At 52.3% G+C, this 11,597-nt stretch overlaps 1 protein-coding gene across 1 annotated transcript in view; it reads left to right on the plus strand.

Annotated features, from left to right (window-relative positions):
• The window catches only part of SNRK (SNF related kinase), a 63,802-nt gene extending 63,116 nt beyond the window's left edge, over positions 1–686 (plus strand). Inside the window, 1 exon segment of the mRNA XM_070359698.1 lies at positions 1–686. Coding sequence (XP_070215799.1) covers positions 1–432 — 432 coding nt within the window. The 3' untranslated portion in view covers positions 433–686.
• The last annotated feature ends 10,911 nt before the right edge of the window (positions 687–11,597 follow it).

Consider the following 11,597-nt stretch of genomic DNA (forward strand, 5'->3'; position numbering starts at 1 on the left):
CGCCGCTGTGCGGGCCCGCTGCCCACATCCACGCAGCTGGCCGCGCGCGGCGCCGGGGAACTGGTGGAGAGCCTCAAACTCATGGGCCTCTGCCTCGGCTCGCAGCTGCATGGCAGCGCCAAGTACATTCTTGACCCGCAGAGCGGCCTGTCCTTCTCCAGCGTGAAGGTCCAGGAGAAGTCCGCCTGGAAGATGTGCATTGGCTCCGCCGGCGGTGCGGCGTCCGCCCCGGCAGGGGGCGGCATGAAGTTCTTCTCTGACCACGTGGTGGACACCACCGCGGAGTTGGACCGGATAAAGAGCAGGAACCTGAAAAACAACGTGCTCCAGCTACCTCTGTGCGAAAAGACCATCTCTGTGAACATCCAGCGGAACCCCAAGGAGGGGCTGCTGTGCGCCTCCAGCCAGGCCAGCTGCTGCCACGTCATCTGAGCTCGGCGTGCCTCCTGCTCAGAGCGGCCAAGACCGGCTCACTCCACTGGTCCCCTTTCGGTTTTACTCTCTTAAAGCCGCAGTTATTTATTACTTTCTCGTTGTTCGCCTGACGACGTGACAAATGCATGGTCTTTGTGCATGCTGCTAGACACTACTTTTCTTTTCCAGCTGAAAAGTCTCGTGTCATTTTTACATTTATAATTTTAATGTGGATGATCAGGATTAAATTAAAATGTATATTTGGAACCTAATATCCATGGAGCACTTAGAAATTTGATGTTCTGCACTTAACTTAGAGAAAATGCTTTTCCTTGTGAAAAATCTAAATTTCCGCCCCGACCTTCAGTGACATGGGAACTCCGTGCTCTGAGGCATACTCTGGTGTCTGAGACAGAACCAAAGCAATAACCTTGTGATGCCGATAGGCCTGGAGCCCGCAGGCGTGGGGTGCCCAGCCTCCAGGGCCTGTGCGGAGCAGAGTGCAGCAAGCGTCTGCACTGACAACCGTAAAACCATGATTTCAGCATAACCCACACCTGTTTGTCTTAAGCTATAGTGTGAAAACAGTTTGGGCTCTTAAAATTTAACTGAAAAAGATGTTCTTGTTTTGTACTAGGTGAGAAAGTACATAGATTCATTAGGCAGCTTCCTCCGCAGTGGTCAGTCGCAAGCAGACAGTCTCATTTTGTAATGTGGTAACGTGAACTGAAGATGTCTCAACTTGACTTCTAGAGTGTGTGTCTGTCTAACAGAACAAAAGGATGCTTGGTGTAAATTCCCTTGAGGAGGGCGTACCCCAGGCTTCCTGGACAACCATGTAGGTAGAAGAAACGCTAGGGCCTAAATAACGTGGAAGCAAAGGTGTTGGCAAAGTCAAAACCCCATTAAAAAAAAAAATTTGGCATTTGATTTTTAGGACTTTGATAATTAGGTTGTCTGTTGGTAACTTCCATTCTTTTATGTCCTTTAGCTCAACTACCTATGGGAATTGGCTGATTAAAAAGATTAAAACTGTTGAATACACAAACAGCCAACAAAAATGCACAAAGCCTGCTTTGTTTTTTCTTTTTGTTTTTTGCTGGAAGTGTTTTTTACCTTACCTTCCTGCCAGAACAATAATCAAAGAACTCTTGCTTTAAAACTACTCCTGTACAAGACTACTCTTGACCAGATAATCATCTTTCGTGGCTTTTATCTTGTAGGACACAGTATCATTTTGGGAAGGGGCGAGATGCTACTTTTTCTTGCTGTGCCCAGAGGGTCTTAAAAGCAGCGCTTAGTGACATTGGTTATAGGACGTGGCCAGTCCCTCTGGCTTTCGCACGCTCCCCAGTGTCCCGTCCTGTCTGAGTGACGGTTGTCTGGTCTGTAGAGTGGGCGGAGCAGCGAAGGACAGCATTCCACTGGTCACGGTTTCTCCAAGTGTACACCGACTCTGCTACTTTAGGATTCATGTATTTTACTCGGAACTCTGAATTTCACAGTATGCTTACTAACCTAAGTAAAGATGATACTCAAAATACCTATTTTACTTTCTAGACCTAGACTAGATAACGTTTTAAGCTACAGCTCTAGTTCATTGTGATGTTTATAATTGAAAGCTATGAGAATAGATGTGTGGGTGAAGCCATAGAACATATTTGCTTGAAATTTATTGAGCAGGGATCTTATAAAGGGCCAGAAATAAGATGTGTGGTTCACATAGATAGTGAGCGTAACATCTGTATTAAACGTCAGAGAGAAGTTTATAAAGGGCATTGGCAATAAACTCTTTGTTGCAGCTGTTTTCCAAGTAATGTAAATACTTTTTCCTGTGATTATGTATAGCCTTGGAATGGCACCTTTTAACTAACCCGTATGTGTTTGGTTTTCAATCGTTTTTTATATTCAAATGTATATATGGTGCTCACTTTTAGGATCAGCAGTGTTGACCATTATGCTGCATAGCTGTATCATAGCCTTACTAGTCGTGTGTGGTTGGTTGGCCCTCTGGGTAGACAGATGTTAGTCTGCGTGGCGTCTTACCCCTTGTTCATCAGTGAATGACTGTGCATGTGTTGTATGTCATAGTATGTCGTCACATAAAAGGGAGGGAGCAAATAACCATTATGTTAAGATAATATTGGACCAAATGACTTACTTGCTCTAAACAGTTTCTTGTACCCCTTAACCTGTCTTCAGAAGTTGCAGAGTTACAGTAGTGTGTAAATTAAATATTGTGGAAAAACAATTAGTCTTGTATTTTCTGTATGTGTGTGTATATATATATATACATTATATATATATATATAAAATTATGTACTTCTGGCAATTCTATCTGTATTTAAAGTTGTGACAATCTTGACACCGATTTTAAGAATAGCCGTGAGACTGAATCAAATTAAAGATGTCCCTTCCAAGTTAGAATCGATGTGTGTTAAGAGGGTACAGAATTATCAGCTGATTTTGGCTGGTTGCTTCCACTGCTGGTTGATTTTCCTCATTGTATAAACATTGACAGGTATGTGACAAATGGGAAAAAACAAAGTCCAAATAATAAAGTGGCATATTGGTGTTCAGCAATATAAACTGTCCCATGTTCTGTTTCTTCTCATGAGCGCAGCTGTGTGTAGCCCTGGCCTGGGTTAGACCGACGCTCTACATGCTGTGTGCGCGCCTGCTTCGCCAGATGTGACTGGAAAAATGCGATCGCGACTGTTCTCACTTTAAACTCGTGACCACAAGTCTCAGGTGGGTGTCAGGACTGTCCCTTAGTTAAACTGTATTTCCCCAGTTACCTGCTTTCTTCACTCGACCAGTCACTATGCTCCCGATAAGTAAACCAGAGCAGCTGTAAGCGCCCCGAGCCCCCGTCTCTGTCTGCCGCCTTGCTGTGTATTCGCGCCTTGCCATGTATTCGCGCGCCCTGTTGTCCACTTGTCCGGCCCTTCTTCCGGTGGGGTGATTCCGAGGCAGCCCTGCCTCTTGCCCGCGCAGATGCACAGGCGTCAGGGCGCAAGACCCGAGTATGTCGCCATTCTTTTTTTCGCCTTGCACCATCAACCTTCGCTTTTCCACTGGATCGTTCCTAACAGCAAACAAACACGATTTTATCCCCCTTTCGTGTTTCTGCTCTCCCTCTAGCTGTTGTCCCTTTTCTCCTTCCATTCTCCTCTCTGAACCCTTCCAGCCAGGCAGGACTGCTGTCCCTGTACCAAAACTGCTTTGCTCAAGGTCAGCAGTGACCTCCTCCCTGTGCTAAACCCAACAGTCAATTTTTAGAAACAGCTTTGAGATGTAATCCACATACCACATAATCCACCTATTGACATTGTACAGTTCAGTAGATTTTAGTAAATTAGAAGAGTTGGGCAACCATAAACCCAAAAAGAAACCTTGTACCCTTGAGCACATTCTCCCTTTATCCTCAACTTCCAGCCCAGCCTCAGCCAGACAAACCCTGATCCAGTGGTGAGTTCCAGTCCCATGTTAGCGTTTAATGAGCACTCGTCCTTGCAAACTCTGCATTGCTCAGGACCCGACTTCTTGCTGCTCTTCAGTCCGCTAGCTCCACAGTCTCCCAACTGCTAAACTCGGAGTACCGCAGGATTCAATTCTGGATCTTTTCTATATCTACACAGAGTCTCTTGATGATCCCATTCAGCTTTGTGCTGACAGAAAACCCGAAATACATTTAGCCCACATCTCTTGACAGGAACGCCAGATTCCAACTACCCATGTGATTTCTCTCCTTAGATGCATCTGATAAGCACCTCAATTTGTACAACTTCCGAACGCCTTCCTAATCCCCCTCAAATCTTTACCCTTTCCTAATGCTTTCCATCTCGTAAAACACAACTTTGAACCTTCATTTGTTCTGCACAAGTCAAATATCTTGGTGTCAACACTCACTGTCTGATCCCAGCATCTAATCCATGAGCACATCTTATTTATCATCCAAATGTTGACACCTCCCTGCCACCACTTCTAACGTTCTGCTCCGTGACACCATCAGTACTCGCCTCTAAAGAGTTTCGCCAGTTTTGCCCTTGTCTCTCTCCTCCATTCAGCACTGTGAGTGATCCTTCTAAAAGCTAAATCGTGGCATGTTTTAAAAGGTGTTTAATTTACAAATATTTGAGGATTTTCCACATAAAGTTCCTAATTTCTAGTTTAATTGTTTTAGTCAGAAGTTGTCCTTTGTGTAACTTAAATTTTTTACATTTACTTAAATTTGTTTTATGGCCCCGCTCCTGGCCTGTCTTGGTGAACGCTGACGTGAGTGCTTGAGGAGTCCTGCTGTTGATACAGTGTTCTGTGTGTTCTGTCAGTAATTAAGTCGGTTGACAATGGTATTCATGTCTTCCACATCCTTACTGATTTTCTGCCCCATATAAATTACCAAGACAGGAGTGTGGACGTCCAACTGCAGTGGTGGCTTTGCCCGTTTCTCCTTTTAATTCTACCAGTTTCAAGTTAAAATTTTGAAGCTCTGTTGTTAGATTGAAGATTGTTGTCGTCTTGATGAATTGATCCCTTTCATCATTAGAAAGTGTTCTTCTTTATTCCTAGTGAATAATTCTTTATCCTGGAGTCTGCTTTGTGTGATGATAGAGCCGTTCTCTCTCTTTTTTTAACCTAGGGTTAATAACCCTATCTGTATCTTTATATTTAAAATGAGAATTTTGGGGTTTTTTTGGCAGTCTTTTTATAAAAAGCATGTAGTTGGGTCTTGCTTTTTTGGTCCAGTCTGCAAGTCTTTGCCTTTGATTTAAAGTAGAGGTCCCCAAACCCTGGGCCACAGATGGGTACCAGTCTGTGGTCCTTTAGGAAAAAGGCCACACAGCAGGTGTGTGGTGAGCAAGCAAGTGCATTTGCTATTTATAGCCTGCCGCTCCCCATCGCTCACGCTACCTCCTGAGCTCTGCCTTTTGTCAGATCAGTGGTGACCTTAGATTCTCGTAGAAGTGTGAGCCCTACTATGAACTGCACACTCACAGGATCTAGGCTGCCTGCTCCTTACGAGAATCATCATCAAACCATCCCCCCTCAGCCTCCTCGCCAGTCTTTGGAAAAACTGTCTTCCACGAAACTGGTCCCTGGTGCCAGAAGGCTGGGGACCACTGATTTATTCAGACCAGTTAGCTTTAGTGTAATAGTTAGGTGAGTGTAAATCTATCTTCTAATTGTTTTCTACTTGTCTCATCTGTTCTGTTTTTCTCTTATTTACTGTCTTCTTTTGGTTTAACTAGCACTTTTTATTGGCTAATTGGCTATATGCCTCTCTTAGTTTTTTTAGTGGTTGCTGTAGGAGTAGGGGTGTGTGTGTATTTTTTTTTTAAGGTAGACTGAGTTTATACAAATGTAATCTACCTTAAAATAATGCTCCTTATAGAACATAACGTTACAGCTCTACACTTCCATTTTTTTCCTCTTCTTTTGTTGTCAGTCATTTTATTTTTATATTTACACAGATGAGTTTGTTTTAGGCAGTTTTCTTTTTAAGAGATGAAACGGGGAATGTCTTATTGCCAAAATCTTTGTTGTTTCCATCACTCTTCATTTTCTTGTAAAAATCTGCATTTTGGTATCTTCCTTCTGCCTGTAGAACTTTAAATTTTTAATATTACAGGTCTGCTGATCGCTTTTGTCTGAAAACGTATTTTTACTTCACTTGTGAAGGATGTTTTCATTGGATATAGAATTCTAGCTTTTTCACTGCAGCGCTAATCACTGTGAATTTCACTTTGTTGAGTGCTGGATTTTGTACTCAAGTAAAAGGTGCTGGGTTTCATTTTGGCATGGGGTTATTTGGAGCTGTTCTAGTTTGGGTCTTGCATTTCAAGTGTTAGGACAGATCCAGAGGGGTCTTTTAGGACTGACTTGCCCACGACGGAGGCAGTGCCCTTCTGAGCAGTCCACCGAAGTTCTTTCCACCCTGACTGGGGAGCGTGAGCTTGTCCCAGCTTCGTGTAAGTTCTCAGTGTTGGTCAGCCTCCAGCTTCAGGTAATTTTCTACCTGAAAACATGTATTGATTGGCACTCAGTCATAGGCCACAGATTCTGGTGCTCGCTCACTCCTTGTGCAGCAGGAGACGCCAGACTTCAGGCCCCTTCTGCCCTCCAGCAGGGATTGGGTCCCTCAGAGCTGTGGGCCTGGCGAGGGATAGTTGAGAAGGGGATGGTAGGATCTGGTCTTTCTGGAGCTAATAGAAGCCAGGCGCATAGTGACCGCTGGGGAGTCACTTGTACTCCGGCCCTCTCTCTCCCAGCAGTGCTAAAGGTTGGCAAGTAAGAAGAGGAACAAACCAGAATCTTGGTCTTTGTGAGTTCATGATGCCCTTGGGGAAGAAACAGGGCTTTCAGTTAGCACCAGACGCCCATCTGAGATGGTGACATCTCAGGGCCCTGTTGTGAGGTGCTGTGAGAGTTCCAGGAATGGGGGGGTCAGGGAGGGGGTGCGGGAGGCAGAGGGGAGGAGGGCGGGGAGTGCAGAAGAGGAGCTGGGCAGGATTCGCGTCCAGGGTTCCTGTGTGAGCTACGGGGGAGAGAAGAACCACCCATTGTTCTCCTTGACTGCTTTATCCCTTCACAGGGACTCCAGAATTTGTGGATTGGGGGGCCTGGAAGAATCGGAGGACCTGGGGGCACGGCTAGAAAGAGTGTTGCTGGGTGGGAACACCGGCGTTCGGGGGAAGAAGGTGGAGTCAGCGCCCCACTCACTCCGGGAGCCCTGCTTATCAGAAGGGCCCTGTCTCGGTTTAATGCTCTGTTCTTAAATTATCTTGAGAGTCTTGACACTTTTTAAGAGGGCCTGTGCGTTCATTTTGCCCTGGGCCCTGCAAGTTACGTACCACGCCGAGGGGTTCGGTCTGTATTCTGCAGGTATGAAGGAGGGGGTCTCAGGCGCGAGGATGGGAGGCTTTGGCGAGAGCAGAGTCCCACAGAGAGCAGCCGAGGCTAGAGACAGAAGCCCGGGAGCCGCCTCCTGTGTGGGGCTGAGGAAGCCTGAGGACGCCAGGAGTGGAGGCCACAGAGCAGGGAGCAGCAGGTGAGCGCCGAGGCCATGGCCGGCAATGGGGTGAGCAGGCTGGACGGCAGCACTGCCCGAGGCGGAGCAGAGCCAGTGGGGGTGGGAGGGGCCGGGGTGGAACAGCGAGCGTGTGGGCGTTACTCTGAGCGCCCCCGGAGAGGGAGGGGAAGGCCGGCCGTGGGGGCACGGGGTCTGCCCGTGGGCACGGCGCTGATCTCACCCCAGAGCCTGCCCCTGGGGCGCCTCCTGCTCAGGGACAGATGAGACGGTGGTTGACCTCTGACTTTCCAGAAGGCTGGGCCAAGCCCTGTTAAACCTCTGGGCTACGGGGTCCACTGTGAACCGCACTAGAGCTCCTACATAGCAGATTTCTGTGCATCTCATCACCTAATTCCTGAATTGTCCCAAATTCGGTGACACATGTGGTCCTGAGGGAAGCACGTTACCCTCGTGAAGAGAAGGATCTAGATGCGGGGCGGGGAGACCTGGTCTCGCAACACGTCCTGGGGGTTCCAGCGGCTGAGGCTTCCCTGGGCCCCGCCATCTGGGAGCAGATGGCTGAGGAGCGGGTCTGGGCCTGGGAAGCTTGTGGTGTTGAGAAAGCAGTGCCATGTTTTGGAGTTGTGTTCTGGGGTTGGAGGGACAGCAGCCACTGTCATTGGCTCCTCAGCTTCCCTTTAGGGTGGAAGCCCTTGTTTTCCATGTTTATAGCCAGACAGCTATGTAAAGGGCGGCGTGGAACTGTCTGCACCGTGATTTTCCTGGTACTGAGCGAATGACCGTCTTCACACCCTGGGCTGGCCATGCAGGCCTCTGCCTGTGCTGGGGGCGGGGCTGTCGTGCTCCCCCCGGAGCGTCCGCAGACCTGGACCTGGCTGGCTGTGCCTTCCCTGCGTCCTCCCACAGGAGGTGATGGGTAGTGGCAGGAGCCGTGTTTCCCTGTCCCCGAGGGAGTTCACCAGCACCCAGGAAAGTCTGGAGAGGAGGCCACGTGTGGTCCACGTGATCTGTGCTGCAGCTCAAGGAAAAACACCACTGTCCCTCTTCTGGTCAGTTGATGGCTAAGGCTCACAGACCCCTGAGCAGGGAGCCCAGCACCCCCTCCCTCCCGCAGGATGCGGCTCCGCCTGACCCGCCCAGATAGCCAGGGGCTTCCAAGGGGTTGTGGGCAGTGTGGGTCATCCAGTGACGGAAAGTGAACGGCAAGTCTCTGATCCGAGAATCCCAGGCCAAACTGCCAAAACCCCGTACCTCAGGCCTGGGTGGTGGCACCAAGCGTCGCTCTGATCAGGAGCAGGTTCTCTTGGGGGGTCTGCAGCTATACGCTGGGGCCAAGCTGCTGATGCCAGCCTTGGCTGGGGCTCCTCCTCACTTGCTAGGCCTCCTGACTTGACTCTTAGAAAGCTGGGATGAGCAGGGTGCCCACCCTCCCCCAGTGCCTACTCCTGCACGTTGGAGTAGGCAACGGCAGCTCACCGTTGCTGTCCTTGTGGGGCTGTGAGTTAAACCGGGTTAGGAGGCATCTGGAGCCCAGGGTTCCTGTTCTCGTTGCTCGTTTCCTGCCGGAAGTGGGGCTGGAGCTCAGGGTCAGGACTGAGGAGAGAGCTGAGCTGGGCTGTGCACAGTCCTGGCCATGCTGCTGAGAGTTCGGGGAGGTCACTGAGGTCCCTGTGCCCCAACTTCATCTATAAACACAGACGGGAGGAGGAAACCGGAGCTCGGGGGGCACACCGAGGACGGCAGGGGCTCCAGACTGCCAGCTTCACGGTAGGGCTCGGCGTGCCTAACCGTTTGCTTCTGGTTTCGTGCCTAAAATCAGAGGATAAAAATTTGTTCTCAGATCTTTGTTCTGTTTTGGAGCTGCTGATGGGGAGTGAGTGTGGCCACCAGTGGGGAGGGACTGGGCCACTGCCTGCCTCCCACCCCATCCAGGCCTGACCATGGAGAGCATGGGGGCGCCCATAGCGGGGGTGTTGGCCCAGCCCCCGCCCAGGGGCCCCAGCGGATGTCAGTGGCACAGAACTGAGTGTGCTGCTGCTGGCGTGAGAGGGGACAGCTGGGCTGAGCAGTGAGTCCGGCCAGGGCCCACTGGCAGTGTGTAGATTTGGTGAGTCTGGATCTCATGTCTGAGGGAGGCGGAGGGGGGAGGGTGGTAGTTGAGAGAGGCTGCGGTGGGCTCTGCCTGGTCTCCCAGGGGCCTCTGTGCGGCTGCGCATGCCTCGTTTGGCTCGGACCCTCCCAGCAGGGCGTGGACGGCGTCACCTCCATGTCCGGGCTCCTCCCCGGGGACCTGCCCATGCAGAGCCGTCTGGTGACCTGGCTCGGGTCCGGAGACCCCAGGTCACCACCGCGTGGACAAGGCCTCGCATGCCCTCTGAGAATCGAGGGGGCTGTGCACACGGGAGGCTCTGGTTCCTGTCCGCCTGCTCCCTGCTTGGTCCGGACACACTGTTGTGTCTCCTCCTGGCACCGTTTCTTTCTACACCTTTTCTTCCGTGGGCTCAGGCTCCACCTCTGGGGGTCTTCTCTGTTTCAGGCGGGCGATGCCTCAGCTCCTGTCAGCCCTGTGGGAAGAGGCGGGCTAGGAGAAGCGGGAGGAGGCTCTCACCAATGGGTGTCGGGGAGAACCGGTGGGGGAAGGGGGACAACCTGTGGGTCACCACGGGGCCGGAAGCAGCAGAGCCGGGTGGGAGCATGAGGACCCCGGGGCTAGCGGGGCGGGGGCTGGATCTGAGCCTGGGGGGTAGAGGATGGGAGGAGACAGTGACCTCAGGGGCTGAGGGTCCAGCCGCTTCATGCACGTGAGCCCAGTGTGCTGCGGGACAGCGTCACCGGGTCCGTCTCGGGTCAGTTACGGTGACAAGACCATAACTCGTGAGGGACACCGTGGTTTGTTCCAGCCCTGCTCCCGGGCACCTGCCAGGAGCCAGACGCCGCCCTGTCTGGGCACAGGCCACACAGATGAGTTCCGGGGGCCTGGCGGGCCCATGCGGATCCGCTTCCTGCCAGCCCCTGTGGACACCACCGAGCGGCTCCCACATCCGTCCTTTCGCAGCCCAGGAACGGGCCCCAGTGGAGGTAGGTCCGCTTCCCGGGTCCCCTGCTGCCCGAGCAGGACTGCCTTAGTGCTGGCTGAGTGATGGGGCTCTTCCAGGTCAGGCTGAGGACGGGCAGGGCGGGCTTCTGGGAAGGACAGTCATGCGCGCAGGGAGCCTGGGTCCGCGCTGATGCAGGGCGGGCGGGGGGGCCGCCAGGAGCAGCTGGGAGCTTGTGGGTGGGAGATGAGCCCATGGGGTCCACGCCCGGAACCCACTGCCGCACCCCCCCACCTCCCGCCAACTGTGCTCGTGTGACTGTCCCCAAAGCATACTCTGGGGGAGACCGAGTCGGGTCCAAGGACCCACCTGAACTTCCTCCTTTACCAGGAAACATGGGTGCCCTGGCTGGGACTGGAGCCCATCGGAGTGGAAGCTACCAGTCCCTGGTGTTCTGAGCCAGGAGCATGTTCTAAAAGAAGTATCCACCAGGGAGTACTTGTGCTGTGGAGGGGGCTGAGACCAGGGTGGGCAGGGCAAGGCTGACCATAGGTGTCCACACTGGTAGAAGGTGGGCTGGCAGAACCCTTAGAACAACCACACGTGGCAGACAGGAGAGTCAGGCTTCCGTGTGAAGTGGGTCTGCTGCGGCCAACCCGCCTTGATGAGAAGGAGGGGATCAAGGGGCCGGGCCCAGAATGAGGGAGACTGGTTGAGACCGCCCACCCTCCCCGTCTTCCCCTGACCGGCTGCAGCGCCTCAGCTTCCCACAGGAAGGTCCCGCTGGCCATGACTCCCGGCTCTGCGGGCCCCGTGGGGCAGGGCTGGCTGGGCCCTGGGGTGGTTTGAGCAGCCGTTGGTGGGAAAGGAGACCAGGCCGGGTGTCCCAGGAGGGCTGGGGGCTGCTGCGCCTGTGAGCGCCGCAGCCCCTTGGGCATGGACAGGGGACCCCTGCCCCCAAGCAGGTGTGTCCCAAGCACCCAGGGGCTTCCGCAGGCTCTAGGAGGGGCCCGGCCTCCAGGTAGGCCCGGCCCTTGGCTCCCCTCAGGGCCCCCCATTCCATGACTGGGCCCATAGCAGAGGGGCCGCTCTGTGTACACACAGGGAAGGAGACA

The sequence above is a fragment of the Bos mutus genome, chromosome 22 (genome assembly GCF_027580195.1).
Source record: "Bos mutus isolate GX-2022 chromosome 22, NWIPB_WYAK_1.1, whole genome shotgun sequence".
In the NCBI taxonomy this organism is placed as follows: Eukaryota; Metazoa; Chordata; class Mammalia; order Artiodactyla; family Bovidae; genus Bos; species Bos mutus.